Raw genomic sequence first — 18570 nt, forward strand, 5'->3', positions numbered from 1 at the left:
GAATCATTTGTTTTCTTTCAATTTTATGTTACACTTGCAAACCAACAGCAGGAACACTAGCAGGGGTGCACATCTTGATCATGTGTCTGGATAATTTCTGTGTCTGGTAGTACATTGCCCTTTTGGTGCTTGGTGGGCAGGGGTTTTGCTGGTTTAGTTGCAGTTTCAAGGTTGGATTCCACACTGAGGTTAGGTTTGGGCTGAGCTTTCCTCTTGAGACTCTATAGACCATTGGTAGTTGTTAGTGTATAAGAACATGTATATACAATATACTTACTGGCAATGCACCTGTCATTGCTGTCATTCAATTGAGAGTCTTACTGGCACTTGCTTTTTCACAGTAGCCAAAGGTATTTTTGGAGGTGGAGATGGCTCTGATTCAGACAAGGACATGGCAGACTTGGCAGTGGCAGCAGCAGTGGGGATCTTGGCCTTGTTTGTGGATGCAAGAGTGGGAGTGGGAGTGGGAGTGGGAGCCTTGGAAGTGGAAGTCTTGGATGCAGACTTGGACTTTGGAGCAGAAGATTTTGATGGGCAGGCAGGGGCATTGGATGTGCAAGCTGAGAGCTTGAGTAGCAGAACATTGGATGTGGGAGTTGGAGTTGGAGCCAAGGTGCAAGCTGTGAACAAAGGTTGCTTAACCTCTTGTTCATCCTTGCTATTGGAATCCTCAATATGACAGCATTTCTAGTTGTATTAGAGAAACATCAGAATAATAATGATATTATTAAAACTTACCTTTCCTAGACCTGCAGTTCTTGTCAGGCTCACTTGCACTTTGATATCATCCTTGTTCTTGTCAGATTCAATGGTACCAGCAAGTTCTTCATCCACAGGCTCTTTGAAAGCACAGTCCTCCTTGACAGGCTCCTCTTCAAATGGATCCTCTTTGATTGGCTCCTCTTCAAACAGATCCTCTTTGACAGGCTCCTCTTTCAGCAGATCCTCTTTGATGGGCTCCTCTTCAAATGGATCCTCTTCAACAGGCTCTTCCTTGATGGACTGCTCCTTGTTGTTCTGGATAGGGGTGTTGGTATTGTCATCTAATAAACCAAAATAATACACAATCAAGTGAGTACAATTTTAACTTACTCTTCCCTCTGCATAGCTGTCCTTGCTCATTTGCCTTGGTGTTGTGCTTGTTCTTGCATACAGTTTTCATTAAGGCTTTCCCAGCCCAGTCCTCTGGGAAGTGGTAGAGCACTGGGTATGCAGCCTTAGTCTGTAAAAAACAATTGTTTATGTTAGCAAAATGTTGTGTGATAAAGGAAAAAATAAGAATAAAATAAAACCTGCAGAGACAAGGACAGTGGCCCAAATGTTGTAAGGGACTAGCTCCCAGGTCACTCCAACATTCCCAAGCATACTTGCCATGTTGTTGTGAAATTTGGCCTAAATATAAAGTGGCTCAGTGTTAAATATCCAAAAGACCAAATGAATGCATGTGAGACTGACCTTGATATCTAACTACATACCATGAGGGAATGTTTTCCCTATTCCAAAGTCCATATAACCTTCCAATCCCCTGCACTTCTTGATCTTCTTTGGTTTTTCAATGGTCAAGACAGTTTTTTGAGTACCATTGGGGAATGTGGTCTTCACAGACTTTCCCCCTTTTAGGTGCTGTGCTGATAAGTGTCATGACCCATGCCTTTGCTGGCATGTCTCCTGACCAAGCCACCTACTAATAGGATATTCCACAGTCTTTAGAAGGCCGCATATACTCACATATATGCAGTCAGAACTGTCATTACTCTAAGGGCTCATGACTTATAGACTGACAGTCCACCAGGGTCACATGACCTCCCCCCTCCAGTCCTTTATCAAATACTATACTAAACTACTACAGATTTGAAGTGGGGGGGGATGACATAATCTCTTCTATAATAATATATTATTCAGACCTTGCCCATGGGCTCCCTTAACATTGGCCTGCAGCTAGGGAGGCAGGGGGAATGCAATGTCCCCCAGCAACTTATATTATTAATATATCACTGTGCATCATATATACTATATATCTTTGACAGTGGATATATATGGTAATAACCCCTCCAGATATGGATTATGACAATAAGGGACTTATCAGTGGTGGATAATCAAATGAGTTCTCAGTTGCTTACCATGTCATAACCCATATCTGGAAGGGTTATTACCATATATATCCACTGTCAAAGATATACATAGTATATGTGATGCACAGTGATATATTAATGATATAAGTGGCTGGGGGATGTTGCACTCCCCCTGCCCCCCTAGCCGTAGGCCACTGTTAAGGGAGCCTGTGGGTAAGGTCTGAATAATATATTATTATAGAAGAGATTATGTCATCCCCCCACCTCAAATCTGTAGTAGTTTAGTATAGTATTTGATAAAGGAATGGAGGGGGGGAGGTCATGTGACCTGGACTTAGAGAATATCACTAAGTCCAGCCATGTTGACCATAAGTCTCTTATATGTGGGAACCTGGGGGTTCTGAGCGCATAAGTGCGAGTATATGCGTGTTTCCGGTGGCTGTAGTGTGTACCATGAATGCCCTGGTATGTGAATAGAGGGCACAATAGGGGTGTGGCTCATGACATACCAGGTAGATCTGTGGCTGTGCCACCAACAGGTGCTGTGGCACTGAAGGCACTATTGAACATACCTTGGTGTTAAAAATGAGTTAAGACATGTTGAAGACACAGAAATAAGAGTACATTGTATTATTACTTGATTTATAAGGCTTTCAATGACTAGTTGAACAATTTTTTGTGGTCTTGGAGTGAATTTTACAAAATGAATGTGCTGATGGAATTTCATTGCAAAAGTTGGTAGATTGTCAGCAATAGGTGACAGGAACCTGGATAAATATTTACCAGATAATAGAATTTTATGTATGCAGTCAAACAAGAGAGGATGGGGAAGAGGGAACATGCTGGTGATGGTTGGGAGAGAGGGAGGCAGGATGTCAACCAATACTCAAGTCCCCCCAATGCTTATGTCAGCCAACAGCACTTAGCTCTTGGACCAAAGTTTTGTTTGCTCCCCACCCACAGTCTGTCCTCAGTTATTGTCATAAATGGTTGATAAGCAGAAAGTATGGTGCAGTTGCTGTCAAAATTATGTAACCACTGAGACCTTCAAGTCTCACCAACAAGCTCAAGAGGGGATGCCTTGGCCAATTTGCAAACCTCTAGGCAAGCCAAGGAGGAGACCTGGCACTGAGAAGCTTTGGTAAGTAATAATTTAATCTTTTTATATGCTAATAAATATTCATTTAATCCACCATACAGACAATGCTTATGCTGGCATTCAAGCTAGGAATTCATCCATACACACCAAGCAAATTCTCCCCCATCCCAGTTATGCAGCCCCAGCCAATCCCCATGCTAGACCTGTTCCCCCCAAGCCCAAATATATAGACCATGATACAGAACTGTATCATTTGGAGCTCAAGACCATGCCTGAACTCAACCTAACCCATATTTGGGAATAAGTCATGCAAGCATGCAGCCTGCTGGACTTGGGAGATCAAGAGCTTCACTCCAAAGGCTCTTGTTCACACAGCACACATACCTTAAAGATGCCATTGGATTTGTTGGAGCTTGGAGGAAGTGACTTAGATGAGTTGGCAGATGTGGACAATGTGGAATACAATCCTGCAACATATGGATTACTGCCTCAATTGTTCATTTGGGAGCAATTGTTAGTCAAAGTTGCTAAACTGTGTACATATTTTGTTTGATTCTCTCTGCATTTATCATATTTGCATTTCAGCTCAAACAACCATTGGCCTGGATGATCTAGATACCATCCAGGACTTTAATTTTTTTGTTAGGGAGAAGACTGCTGTATGTACACATGAAGCAATGTGAAGAACTTACTGTTGGTCTAAAACCAAAACTAAAATCCCAAGTCTTAAGTCTATCAGGACTCAAATGCTTGCACTATTGGCACTGAAACTAGTTAAATGCCACTGCTGCAAGAGCTCATGCATTTGTTATACAGGATATCTTGCCAATCTCAAGAGTTACCCTTACTGTCATTCCCCTTGCCTCAACCCTTCTGGATGTCTGTATTCTATTTTCCAATATATTCCACTTATCCCCCAGCTGCAAGCACTCTTTCAAAACTGAGCAACATTCTCAAAAATGCTATATTGGTCTGAATTCCAGCAGAGTGGAACACACATCCAGGATGTATTTGATGCTGTACTCTATGAGCTATTATGTGCTACATGCATGGTTGTTGATGGAGTTGAACAGCCACACCAACATTTTGAGGACTTCAAGAGCTTTCACTGGCAATTGCACTGGATGGCATTGGCCCATTTAAGCAACAAAATCATTCATGTTGGCCATTCATAATTATTATTTACAACTTCCCCCCCAAAATCCAAGCTCACCTCTCCAACATGATATGTACTGGCATTATCCCTGGCCCCCACTCCCCCAAACACCTCAACTCCTTCTTCCAGCAGCTAATCAACAAACTTGTGGTGCTTGCTTGAGGTGTTGAGGCTGCAGATGTGGTTAACAAAGAGGTTTTTACTCTTTGTGTGCACACTCTTGCAGTGTTTGGAGACTTACCAGTAATTGCAAAATTAATGGAGTTTGTAGACCATAATGGCTGCTTCCCTTGTTGCTTATGCAAGATTATGAGAATTCTTGACTGCACAGTCAAGAATGCATCCCATCTGTATTGCCCACTTCATTGTTCAGACAACCCTGGACTTGACCCCTACAAACTCCCACTCTGCACTCACAAGGAGTGCCTTAGAGATGGTTATGATGTCCTCCAAGCTCCAAACAACACTGCATGGGCCAACTTAGCAGCTGAATGCAGCATCAAGGGTGTGACATTGTTGGCTGAACTCTTGTTGAGCCAGATCCCCAACTTGTTCCCTGTCAAATCTATGTGTTGTAACCACACTGTAAGGTGGGTTACATGCTAATGGGCAGGTGCTTATGGCTGTACTAAACAAGGTAATCTACTAACTAAGGCTAACTGATACTATCTCAACTGCTTAAGGTGGTGTGGAGGCTCCTGACTACAGTGGTGAAGGGCCTAAGGCCAGTGAGAGTAAGGGGACTATAAGGTCCCAACACTAACTGTTGACTTCTGGAACCTGTCTGTGAGATAGACAAGGTAAAATTGACTTGGGGTCTCCAAGCAATTTCCCTGCTGTATATATACACAAGAGGTACTAATTACAAATTGGGATGTGTGTGTGAAAAGAAGTCCTAAATACAGAGGGAAGCATACTGCAGGCTGCACAGAAGTGTGGAATTTGTCTAAGTGCCCTTGGCACAGCAGCTTGGCAGGTCTTGGCGCAGCATCTTGACTTGGTAAGCACCAAGATCACATGATTGGAAAAGTAGAGAGAAAGAGTTTGTAAAAAATAGTAAAAATATTAGAGAAATTAGGCAATCCCAGTGGTGTAATTGGTTAGGGGTGTAACACTATGCATCTTGTGCAGATAAACCTAATCCCTCAGCTTGCAGACTTATGGCACAGAAAATTCAATGGGATTGATTCTGGATTTGAGAATTACTTGATCAACATGCTTGTCTGGAACTCTATGGGGGACATGTGTGTTGATTCTTTGCTTTTGACACCTTCTTTTGGCTGTCCTATTCCTCATTTTGGAAATTGCTCACATTTTGCTTCTGAATCTTGGTCTTATTGGGCAATTCATGGTGCACCAAATATACTGCACCATTGCTTTATGGACTCAAGATACTATATTCATTGTGTTTGTCTAGTCAACCTAATGAAAAAATGCACCAACCATGCTGTTGATTGCTCTGAGCTCCCAGCAATCTGTCTAGGTTTCATTGAGTGGGTGGAGGATTTTGAACAGTGAGTAATATTTATGCATATATACAAATTGAGTGGTTTATCAACTATGTGATAGGATCTACTACCAGCACAATCCAGAGTGCATACAGGTGTGTACAACAAATATACACTATCTGCTTCACATTGTGGATTCCATTGAGTGGCTTGGACCTCTATGTCATAACCTATATCTGGAAAGGTTATTACCATATATATCCACTGTCAAAGATATATATAGTATATGTGATGCACAGTGATATATGAATAATATATATTGCTGGGGGATGTTGCACTCCCCCTGCCCCCCTAGCCGCAGGCCAATGTTAAGGGAGCCCGCAGGCAAGGTCTGAATAATATATTATTATAGAAGAGATTATGTCATCCCCCCCCCACCTCAAATCCGTAGTAGTTTAGTATAGTATTTGATAAAGGACTGGAGGGGGGAGGTCATGTGACCCTGGTGGACTGTCAGTCTCTAAGTCATGAGCCCTTAGAGTAATGACAGTTCTGACTGCATATATGTGAGTATATGCGGCCTTCTAAAGACTGTGGAATATCCTATTAGTAGGTGGCTTGGTCAGGAGACATGCCAGCAAAGGCATGGGTCATGACACCCTACCTAGCTACTGGGCATTCCCTATGGAGCAATACTGTAGCTTCACTGGGGCCTCAGTGAAAAGCTGGCAATTTCCTTATGCAAACATTGCTTGGTGCATTTACAATGTTGCCCAGCTTTGTATTATCTGCAAAATATGACATACGCAATATGATCACCTTTGGGCAAACCCAAGCATCAGCCAAGGAGGACTTGAAGACTGAGATGAGGGAAGGTGATAAGTTTGAAAACTGTATGTTTATCATTTATTGTTTCAATGTCAACTAAGTATGTCTAGATCCCAACCAAATATTCCTAAACCCCTGGGCTGAGGTGCTCACTGTAACTCCCAAGCTACATGCACAGATCTCTAAATACTTGGCAACCACCTACAAAGTACAAATTGGAAAGAAATTAGCTCTAGAGCTGATTCCCAACACCCTCCAACAATGGGGCCAAATGCAAATTGCCCAGGGAGGCAACTTGATTCAAACACAAGGCTACCATAAGTTACATGGGACAGCTGCAATGCATCATTTGTTTGGGTATGTTTTAGTTTATATGTATATATGTATATTAATATTGACTCAATAAGTCTAGTATGAATTGCTGGCTGATTGACTTGCTCATTGTCCAAGAGCAACACCCAACTTTGTCCCAACTTCTTATAATGGTCAGCTTCAATGCTTGTTTACGTTGCCCCTAAAGCCCAAAAGTGTTGTCAATCCATCAAAGGATGGATCAAAATGTCTCATTCTTGCATTTATCTTGGAGGTGCCAGTGGTTATTGAAGATGCTTACAAATACAGGGTCACATGGTACAAGGGAAAGTTGGGAAGTGGGGAAGTGGTCAATGCCCTAACCATACAGTGTGCTATTGGATAAATTCAAGACAACAAGCATTGGTGGATCATTGATAGGAGTTTGGATTTGGCACACTTGGATTTTGTATGAGGTATATAATTGGTATTAATATGATTTTGACCTAGTTTACACTTGCTATGTGCTGGATGAGCAATTGCCTAGAAATTCAACCCTCATTCATGCACCCAACCCCAGTGCTCAAATCCAAACCCCTCAAATAAGCCCACCCCCAACAAAGAATGTAAATCCAACCCTTGGCCACAAATCCAGCCCCTCCAAAAATGTCCAACCCCTAACAAACCCAAGAACCCAACCCCTGAGCAGAAATCCAACCCCTTGAGAAATTCCAACCCCTGGGGATTTGTTATGGATATGACATTTCTTCAATAATCTGTACTTATTTTATTAATTACACTAGTAATCTTACAGTAAACAAATGAGATAAAGATGCAAACTAAGGTTTTCAAGGTCCCTCTATCCAATAGTAACCTTTACAAAACCTACAAACCTCAGGAATACCCTCAATATGCAATGCCTTTTGCATATATGTTGTTTTCTCACTCATTTAAATATATATAAATTCAGCTGAGTAGATAAACAGTAACAAGCATTATTTCTCTTGTTTGTAGTATTTATTATTTGAGATTCTATCTTGTGGCTACACACAGAAATATTCAGGGTCCCCCCTGTTGCATAGGCAAGTGCTCCAGCGCTTAATCAGCGCTTAAGCGCCGACGCACTAAATGCGCCTTTTCTCTATCACCCGGGCATCCCACACTGCCGAACCACTTGCGTTTAGGTGCGCCTGTTTGTGCGCTCCAGAACGCTGGGTCAATCACCCAAAACGGACAACATTTGGCAGAGTTATGCACCATTTACTGTAAGTACCCAATGCAGCAGTATCCTACCTTTGGGACTGTTTACTCCAAGGATGAAACACTTAGCCTTGGGACATCTAAGGACCCACACAGGTAAATACTGCCTTGGGGCAAACATTGCCTTGGGGCAAATATTAGGATCTGTTGTTTGTTTACTATGTACCAAAGTATTGGCTCTCCTAAGTGTTTCAGTTGCCACATGTACCTCCTGTACCCCCTCTTGGTATCAATCATGTATATACTTGTTTGTGTGCTTTCTCAGGGTATAAGAGGACCCTGTGAAGACGCTTCTAATGCATCCATTTATCCACTCTTATATATTGACATATACACACAAGCCTTTAACAGCTTATCTGTGCATTTACTTTAGTGATTGACTCACTGTAAATAGCATAGGAGGTTGTTTGGCGCACTAAGACCATAGGCCAGTCCCAACAGACACAGGATAACCTATTAGTGTAATTACTGCAACCCTGTGCCCCTTGACTGTCACAGTTGTTGAGTTCAACATTGAGTATAGTGCAACAATACTGTAAGGATTGTTGTGATTGGTGATTGAGTGATAGTGTTTCAATCCACCATACCCCCTATATTGTAGATAGCTTTATCTATAATATCTCATATATCCTAGATCTATTTTAGGTAAACCCCATAAGTCTTAAGTCTTACTTAAGCATCTATAAGTCCTATACTTAAATAGGCAAATCCTATAAATCCTGTACATTAGTCAGGTAACTCTCTTACCTAAGGTACTATCCCAGAGACCTTAAGTATACATACTCTTAGTCACTTAGGCTTAAGTAACATTAGTCTAAGGTACTATACATAACCAACCACCTGCACTTCATAGTTGCTAGACTATATGTTAGGAGTTGTTATTCCTGATAACCTAGCTTATGTTGTGCATATATTCTGTGCATATATTCTGATCCTTAATACTAATTCTTAGTTATTTCCATATACATTTTGTATACAGTAATTCTTTCTTACTCCTGTACTTACACAACTCTTAACAGACAGCCCTCTGGCAGGACACCCAGGACACCAAAGAACACTGGAACTTGTCTCACAATTGTACTATTGGCCAGGCATCAGAGCAGACACCTACTGGCATGTGGATAGCTGTGAAACCTGCCAGTGCATCCAGAAACCCAAGTATGCCTTGATACCCCTGCAGCCACTTGAGCTCACAACCCAACCATGGTAACATGTGTCATACAACATGATTGTGGATCTACCTAAGGACAGAAGTCATGACTCCATCTTGGTCATCATAGACAGCTTCACAAAATATGGCATATTTGTCAAATGTTCAAAGAAACTCAAGGCACCAGAATTGGCAGAGTTGTTCCTTCAACACATATGGGAAAGGCATGACATGCTAGAGAAAACAATTTCAGACAGGGGAAGGGTCTTCAACAACAATTTCCTCAAGGCCTTACACAAATGCCTAGGAATAGACCCCCATTTCTCTTTGGCCTACCACCCACAAAGCAACAGACAGACAGAGCAGGTGAATCCTTCCATAGAACACTTCCTAAGGGCATACTCAGGAACCAACCAAAAGGACTGGACCAAGTGGCTGCCAATGGCCAAATTTGCCTACAACAATGCACTCCACAGTAGCACTGGAAAAACCCCACTTAAAGCCCTGTATGGATGGGAACCAACACTGACCCCAAGCAATGTGCCCACACATGTGCCTGAAGCAGACAACCTGGCCAAGGCAATGGAAGCTCAATGGCTGGAAGTGGAAGCTGCCCTGTGACAATCCAAGGCAAAAATGACAACTGGGGGATCAGAGGTGGTCCCAATAGATTTCAAGATTGGTGAAGAAGCTTGGCTTGACACCAAGAACATCAAACTCAAAACATTAAGCCCCAAGCTCTCAGAACAATACCTGGGGCCCTTTAAAGTAATTGAGAAGATCTTGGAGCAAGCCTACTGCCTAGAACTGCCACCATCCATGCAAACCCATAATGTCTTCTATGTTGGATTATTGTCAAAAGTTAAAAAGGACCAGAATTGTACCTTCAAAAACTGCCTGCCACCAGTAACTGTGGACAGAGAAGAGGAGTACAAAGTATAATGCATTACAGATGCCAAGGAGCACAACAGAATATGGTTCTTCAGAGTCAAATGGAAGGGTTACAGATCAGAAGAGAACATGTGGGAACCACAGGAGAACCTAAAAAATGCTGGGAAAATTTTGAAAAAGTATGAGGAAGATATGAAGAAAAAGGCCCTTGGCGCTGCCAAGGCCCTTAGAGGGGGGCAGTGTTGTAGACACACTTGATCTCAGGGATTTTATTCCCATTCTCTCAATTTAAACAAAGGCAAACAGACTACATTTTTGATCACATGACTTTAGCACCTATGTCATACTCTAAGCACCTTGCCATGTCCCCCTGCACTTAGTCAGCTATGCAGCCACCTCCACCTATGACATCACTATGACACATAGGTGACACATATGCATGAGTAAGGCCACAACTGGAGTGGGGTTGTTATGAAATGAATAATTTAGACATATGTGCCCCTAACTGCCAATAGTGAGTAGTGCAAACTAGGGTAATCATACTTGCTCTATCCAAATATGGGCATGAGAATTACTATATTTGGGAGCTGGCAGTGCTACAAGACATTTTATGCTTTATTTCCTCATTGTGCTTCCATATATACATATTTCATCATGCAAACAGGTCATAATATTATTTCTATGACTTATAAAATTTTATGTACTATACATTTATATGCAGGAAGAGTACTTACAGAGCATAGAACAAGTGCAAGTAAGCATGGAAGTGCCAGTGCTTAGTAATTACAAATAAGTGCCAAAGGTTGGCAGGGTGCGCCAATGCCAATATCTTGGTGGAAAATAGACATATTACTATGCAGACAAATTCAAATAGGTCAGAGGCACTGGTATCTCAATTCTCAAAATGGAATTGTCTCATTCCAAGCCAAATTGATGGAGAAGCTAACCATTTAGGTTTCTAGCTCTTTCTATGAGATCCCACCTTGCCTCAAGGTTATTCTTAGCAGTCACACTAAAGTGATTTAGTCATATATGTTCTAGAATACTTTATTCATAGCCTTTGGTCTATCTCACTAGGACTTATTGGGACTAATTGGTCTTTATGTATCAAATAGCTCAGACTGTACCTCTCATGTAACTTCCTCTTTTGCACATCACATATATAGTTATTTGTTCTCCCTCTGGGGTATATAAAGCCCCTGAGGGAGACCCTTTGAATACATCCCCATTTACATCTCATTTTATCCCTCTTGTGTGAACTTGGAGATCTAATAGATCTTCTTTACTTAGTTTAGAGTGCCTTATTTTGCTTTCTCAGCCTCTTAAGCTCACTGAACTTAATCCATAAGGTACCTTGGCGCATATAGCCTCTGGCAAGGTCCCAACAGACACTGGGTAGCTAGGAAAGGCTCTAGGGCAACCCTGAACCTCTTGAGTAAGTCAGTAGGGAGAGTTTAAGACCTTGAAAGTGGCATATACCCCTTAACTGACTGCAATCTCAGCCAAATAATTTGCTATTAAATCTAGGTAAATTACTGTTGTAGACATATTTGATACCACGGAATTTATTCCGAATTTCTCAAATTTGAACAAAGTTGAACGGACAACATTTTTAATCACGTGACTTTGGCACTTATATCTTACGCAAAGCGCCAAGCCACATCCCCATCCGCGCTTATTCATCCTACATAGCCACCTCCACCTATGACAACATCATGACACGTCAGTAACACATATGCATGAGTAAGACTAACTGCAGAGCAGGGTTCTTATTGGTTATGGAATTGCACATCATGTATTGTAAATAGACTACCCCTGTAATATATAAGGAGGCCAACCAACCATGGTAACACCCAGGTTGATTACCTCTTGTTGCATCCCACGTTGTACAAGGGCCCCACAGCCCAGCAAACCTACTCAGCCACTAGTTCCACACTGCCTTAAGCGGCTTCATTGTTGTACTTAGATAGCTCACCATTGCCCTTATAGGCTTGGTTGCTGTAGTATAGCTTGTTGTTGTTGTAGGTAGCTTGCACACTGCCTTACGCAGTTCTTACTTGTATACACCTGGCCGCAAGCGCCCTCCGCCTCAACGTCCTTACAGACGTCTAGGACACTAGGTAATTGACCTTACATTGGTTACAAACCGTTCTGCAACACCCACCACTAAGACCCAACCACCAAGAAGGTTACCTGTACTAGCACAAGCAAAATCACGTGATCAGACTCCCCTTTCAGCTGGAATAATCAAAGAGCTGTTGGTCCCACGTAGTAGCAAATTGCTATAAGGCAGGCTAACCCTATTGCCTGCATACCCATGGTTGCCGCACCTTCTACCAGCAACCTCAGACAGCAGATACACCTGCTTGCAGAAATTAGATCCTACATTACGCCTGTCCACAGCTGTAATTAGCGGCACTTACTGTCCAATGCTAGGTTGTTTGATGCAGAGGTTTAGCGTTTGCGTAGTTAAGCGCTCATAAGTCCTGATACAGGCACGCCCGGCTATACAGCCCCCATCTCCCCCCACTCGCCCACCATTACCTCTTGGACCCCTACTTGCTCATCTTCCCGGGCTTCCTCCCACGCTGGCCAATCCTACCTGCCAACACATCACATGGCAACCTGCTCCCAGCTGCCCTCTAGAACCCGCTCCCCAATTGATCAGGAAGAGCTGGGACCCCAACTTCTGTCAACCCCCTTTGTCAAACTTGGGGAAGTCTCCCTCAAGCGCATCACACGCCTCCTCCTTGGCCTCCTTGGCCAAGTTGAGAACCTCAAACAGAAGGTTGAAGAAGTCCAAGAAGCAGGGGTCAAGGCCCAAATCAACCTCAAGAACATCTCCCAGACAGTCAATACTGTCAAGGACGGGCTCAGGAGTCTCCAACTCCACAGGCCAAGGACCCCAGAGGACCAAAAACCCCCAGTTGTGGAAGCAACACCACGCCCCCTACCAAAAGCCAACCCTACTGGAACAGCTAGTTGGGTCTCCTTCTGGGCTGAACCTTCCAAGGCCCCTACCATCTTTGCCCAGCCCACACCAGTCCAAGCAGTACCCCTGCAAGTCCCTTCTCCCCCTGTATCTCCATGTCTCCAATCCCCAATTGGAGCCACTGCCCCTCCACCTCTGGCTCCAGTCGCTGCCTATCCTGCCCTGGTCAAAGTAGACCACCCAGATGCCTATACAGGCAAGATTGGGAGCAAAGCCAAGCAATGGCTTACAAGGATGTTTGCCTGGACCCGGCTAAATTCACGCATGTTCCCCACGGACCAAGAGGTCCTGTCATTCCTTCTCATGAATATGAAGGATTTGGCAGGGGCATGGGCGCACCCTCACCTCAACCAGCTTGGATCACACCAGGCCATTATCCAAACCGTCAAGGGATTTAAAATGGAGTTCTTGGCAGCATTTGGTGACCCTGACGCCACAAGGGCTGCCAAGCGGAAGATCACAACCCTTACCCAGTCTGGCACATGCGCAGACTACATCACAAAGTTCAGAACCCTTGCAATGGAACTGGACTGGAATGACGCAGCCCTTAGAGGCCAGTTTGCCCGTGGCCTCCACTGGGAGGTCAGCCGTCAAATTGCGACCCGTGAAAATTGCCCTCATACCCTCCTTGAGCTGCAAAATGCAGCACTTGTCATCAACAACACTCTCCGCAAAGAGCAAGCTAGCCATCCGCCAAAGGATAATAAGTCTAGCAGACCATCCAACCCTGCAAGGGGGACAAGTACCGGCCAATCCACAACTGGTTTGAAGAAACTCTCCAACAACCCCAACTTTGTGTTGGAAGAGGAGCGCAATTGCTGCTGCGCTGCAGGCGCCTGTATCAAATGCGGCAAAATGGGTCACAAGTTTGCAGAATGCCACACGGGCTGGAAGGCTACCCCAATCAAGGATAAGGGGAAAGCCAAGGAAACCGCCAAGACCGGCAAAGACTCTGAGTACCAATCAGGAAAAGAGTAAGGGTACCTGCCGCTGCGCGCAAGGACCCCAAGGACTCTGGCTGCTTATTAGAAATTTGTAATATATTGAATAGTACCAATAGAAATGCCCCACTCTTCACAATTTCAATTCAGCCAGAGAAAAAAGCAGAAAACCTAGAAGTCCTGATTGATTCAGGCACCACATCTTCTTTCATGCACCCCCAAACCGCAGAATCTCTCTGCCTTCCACTCATAGACCTCCCCTCTCCCTGTACCATAACTATGCTCAATGGGTCAAGCCCCTGGGCTGGCAAAATCTGGAAGAAGGCCAACCTCACCTTCTCCTTTGATGGCAAACAAATAACCAAGACCTTCCTAATCTGTAACACCGGGTCCCACGCCGCCATCCTAGGATTGAAATGGTTAGATGCCCATAATCCAGAAATTGATTGGAATCTATGCACCCTCTCCTTTCCCCACACACCACCAGAACGGGTAGCCATTGCCAAGGAGGAGGAAGCTGACAAGAACCCTCTTGAAGGAGTACCCTCCAAGTACCATCAATATGCTAAGGTATTTGGGGAAGAGGAATTCAATAAGCTCCCACCCCACAGGCACTATGACATTGGGATTGAGCTAACCAAGGAAGGACCCCTAAACTCACCCCTTTATAGTATGACCAACGCCAAATCCTCCACTCTCAAGGATTGGCTCAGGGATGAGCTCAAGGCGGGGAAGATTTGCCCCAGCAAGTCCTCCATCAGCTCACCTGTAATGTTTGTTCCCAAAAAGGATGGCTCTTGCCAATTGGTTGTAGACTACCGCCGCCTTAACAACTGGACCAAGAAGAATGTTTACCCATTACCCTGTCCCAATGACCTAATGGCCCAACTCCGCGGCGCCAAGGTCTTTACCAAACTTGATTTACAATGGGGTTACAACAATGTCTGTGTTAAAGAAGGTGACAAGTGGAAAACCGCTTTCTGCACCAAGTACGGCCTGTATGAGTCCCTAGTCATGACCTTTGGTTTAACAAACGCCCCTGCCTCTTTCCAACACTTCATGAACAAACTGTTCAAGGATCTATTGGATGTATGCATCATCATCTACCTTGATGACATCTTAATTTACTCCAAAGATGACGCATCCCACACACAGCATGTTCATGAGGTTTTATGGCACCTAATGGAGAACCAATTGTTTTGTAAGGCATCCAAATGCACGTTCCATGTCACCTCTGTGGAATACCTAGGGATTATAGTGTCAGATAAGGGTTTTAGCCTGGACAAGCTCAAAATCCAGGCGGTCCAAGAATGGCCCACACCTACCAAGGTCAAGGAGGTACAATTGTTCCTTGGGTTTGCCAATTTCCTTTGCCGGTTTGTTGCCAATTTCAGTCACGTTGCCAGACCGTTACACAATCTGGTAAAAAAGGACGCAACATGGAAATGGGATACCAGGGAACAGGAAGCTTTTCAAGGACTGAAGGATGCCATTACCAACGCCCCGGTACTCTGCCACGTGGATCCCACCAAACTGTACTTCCTTGAAACAGACATGTCAGGCGCAGCCTTGGGTTCCATACTGAGTCAACGTCAGGAAGATGGACGCCTACACCCCTTGGGTTTTCTGTCAGAATCATTTAAGGGTGCCAAACAGAACTACAACACCCACAACAAGGAACTCTTGGCAATCATCCGCTCCTTTGAGTATTGGCGTATCTTTCTAGAAGGCACCCTACACCCCATCACCGTGTTTACAGACCACAGGAATTTGGAATACTGGAAGGAGTCCAGAACATTCAATTGTTGCCACGCACAATGGCACCTCCTCCTTGCCGGTTACAACTTCCAGATTGTATACAGACCGGGAAAACAATCAGGGAAGCCAGACGCCTTGTCCTGACGGTCAGACCATGCCAATATCCTGCCTGAACCACAATCCATGTTGCCAGATCCCGTGTTTGCCAATGTTGCCCTCATCACGCCAGAAAAAGAACTACAATGCCAAATCAAGCTGTCCCTAGACCAAGACAAGTCCCTGGAGGAGATCCTCCAATTCCTCCAAAATGAATCAAAGGCTCCGCCTTCCATCAAACGGGCATTTAAGGACTATGAAATGGAAGCCGGCCTTTTATTCTACCAGGGAAGGATTGTAGTCCCCAACGTGGGAACATTGAGAATGGACTTGTTACGCATCTTCCACAATAGCCCTCTGGCGGGACACCCAGGCAGACAACAGACTCTAGAACTTGTTTCCCGGAACTACTACTGGCCGGGTATCCAATCAGACACCTACTGGCATGTTGATTCCTGTGAAACATGCCAAAGGATAAGGAAGCCAAAGTACACACCCTTACCGCCACAACCTTTGGAGCTCCCCACTAGACCCTGGCAACATGTTTCCTACAATATGATTGTGGACCTGCCCAAGGACGGAAATTACAACTCAGCCCTGGTCATTGTAGATAGCTTCACCAAGTACAGGATATTTGTCAAATGCTCCAAGAAATTGAAAGCCCTGGAACTAGCGGAACTATTCTTGGAACACGTCTGGAAACGCCACAGCATGCTGGAGAAAACCATATCTGACAGAGGGAGGGTCTTCAACAACAAGTTCTTACAAGCACTATACAAACGGCTAGGCATTGATCCTCACTTCTCTTTGGCATATCACCCCCAGAGCAACAGGCAAACGGAACAAGTTAACCCCTCCATTGAGCACTTCCTCAGGGCATACTCAGGGGTCAACCAAAGGGACTGGACCAAATGGCTCCCCATGGCGGAATTTGCCTATAATAATGCTGTACATAGCAGCACAGGCAAAACCCCCTTCAAGGCCTTATATGGATGGGAGCCTACCCTGACACCCTCCAACGTACCAATGGATGTCCCAGAAGCAGACAACCTTGCCCAGACAATGGAAGCACAATGGAAGGAAGTAGAATCTGCCCTACGGCAATCTAAGCAACAAATGATAGCTGGAAAAGATGGGAACCTAACAGAGTTCAAAATTGGGGAAGAAGCATGGCTGGATGCCAGGAACGTCAACCTCAAAACCCTAAGTCCTAAATTAACAGAACAACAACTAGGACCCTTCAAGGTTATTGAGAAAATCTCCAACCAAGCTTACCGCCTAGAACTTCCCCCAACAATGCAAATCCACAACGTATTCTACATAGGGTTACTATCCAAAGTCAAAAGGGATAAAAACCGTGCCTTTGAAAATTGCCTGCCACCTATCACTGTAGACAGAGAGGAAGAATACAAAGTCAAAGGCATTACGGATGCAGAAGAAAGGAACAGAAAATGGTTCTTCAGGGTAAAATGGAAGGGCTACAGGTCAGAGGAAAACATGTGGGAACCCTGAGAAAACCTAAAAAATGCGGGAAAAATTTTGAAAAAGTACAAGGAAGAAATGAGAAAGAAGGCCCTTGGCGCTGCCAAGGCCCTTAGAGGGGGGGCAGTGTTGTAGACACATTCAATACCACGGAATTTATTCTGAATTTCTCAAATTTGAACAAAGTTGAACAGACAACATTTTTAATCACGTGACTTTGGCACTTATATCTTCCGCAAAGCGCCAAGCCACGTCCCCATCCACACTTATTCATCCTACATAGCCACCTCCACCTATGACAACATCATGACACGTCAGTAACACATATGCATGAGTAAGACTAACTGCGGAGCAGGGTTCTTATTGGTTATGGAATTGCACATCATGTATTGTAAATAGACTACCCCTGTAATATATAAGGAGGCCAACCAACCATGGTAACACCCAGGTTGATTACCTCTTGTTGCATCCCACGTTGTACAAGGGCCCCACAGCCCAGCAAACCTACTCAGCCACTAGTTCCACACCGCCTTAAGCGGCTTCATTGTTGTACTTAGATAGCTCACCATTGCCCTTATGGGCTTGGTTGCTGTAGTATAGCTTGTTGTTGTTGTAGGTAGCTTGCACACTGCCTTACGCGGTTCTTACTTGTATACACCTGGCCGCAAGCGCCCTCCACCTTGACGTCCTTACAGACGTCTAGGACAATTACAGTAAGTAACTATAACTTAGTACTAACTTTCATACTATAGATATAAGTACAACCAACCACCTGCAACTGCAGTAATCACTTGATTACTTGTTAAGTGTAGGGATCACCCTCATTACTAACCTAATTTACCCTTATATAGCTAGTCTATTGCCTTTATATCCATAGATATCTGATCTATTAATAACTTCATTATATTCTGTATATAATTACATAGTCCCAATACCCTACTCTATAACAGGGGTTCTTATTGGATATAACTTGCTTCCTTTCCCACACAAATTGCATTTGTAATTAGTAGACTCTGTAATATATTAGGAGACCAACCAACCATGGTAACACCCAGGTCAATTACCTCTTGTTGTATTCCTCATTGTACACAGGGCCATACAGCCTG

General features: G+C 44.0%; 5 protein-coding genes across 5 annotated transcripts; 4 read left to right on the forward strand and 1 right to left on the reverse strand.

The window, feature by feature from the left end:
* Positions 1-300: 300 nt before the first annotated feature.
* On the reverse strand, positions 301-1478 carry RhiXN_08006 (uncharacterized protein; the record flags this gene model as incomplete). The annotated part of the gene is made up of 4 exons (XM_043327822.1): positions 301-687; positions 739-1043; positions 1093-1222; positions 1476-1478. The coding sequence occupies 4 exons, from the start codon at positions 1476-1478 to the stop codon at positions 301-303; spliced, it is 825 nt and encodes a 274-aa protein (XP_043183207.1).
* A 7901-nt stretch (positions 1479-9379) lies between these two features.
* Positions 9380-10453, forward strand: RhiXN_08007 (uncharacterized protein; the record flags this gene model as incomplete). The annotated part of the gene is made up of 3 exons (XM_043327823.1): positions 9380-9907; positions 9962-10233; positions 10291-10453. 3 exons carry the CDS (start codon positions 9380-9382, stop codon positions 10451-10453), a joined length of 963 nt encoding a protein of 320 aa, XP_043183208.1.
* Positions 10454-12812: 2359 nt separating this feature from the next.
* Positions 12813-14165, forward strand: RhiXN_08008 (Retrotransposon-derived protein PEG10; the record flags this gene model as incomplete). The annotated part of the gene is made up of 1 exon (XM_043327824.1): positions 12813-14165. The coding sequence occupies one exon, from the start codon at positions 12813-12815 to the stop codon at positions 14163-14165; it is 1353 nt and encodes a 450-aa protein (XP_043183209.1).
* Positions 14166-14407: 242 nt separating this feature from the next.
* Positions 14408-16030, forward strand: RhiXN_08009 (Retrotransposable element Tf2 protein; the record flags this gene model as incomplete). Its single annotated transcript, XM_043327825.1, has 1 exon — positions 14408-16030. One exon carries the CDS (start codon positions 14408-14410, stop codon positions 16028-16030), a length of 1623 nt encoding a protein of 540 aa, XP_043183210.1.
* Positions 16031-16069: 39 nt separating this feature from the next.
* RhiXN_08010 (integrase core domain protein) lies at positions 16070-17494 on the forward strand (the record flags this gene model as incomplete). The annotated part of the gene is made up of 1 exon (XM_043327826.1): positions 16070-17494. The coding sequence occupies one exon, from the start codon at positions 16070-16072 to the stop codon at positions 17492-17494; it is 1425 nt and encodes a 474-aa protein (XP_043183211.1).
* Positions 17495-18570: the final 1076 nt, after the last annotated feature.

The sequence above is a fragment of the Rhizoctonia solani genome, chromosome 9 (genome assembly GCF_016906535.1).
Source record: "Rhizoctonia solani chromosome 9, complete sequence".
NCBI classification, from domain to species: domain Eukaryota; kingdom Fungi; phylum Basidiomycota; class Agaricomycetes; order Cantharellales; family Ceratobasidiaceae; genus Rhizoctonia; species Rhizoctonia solani.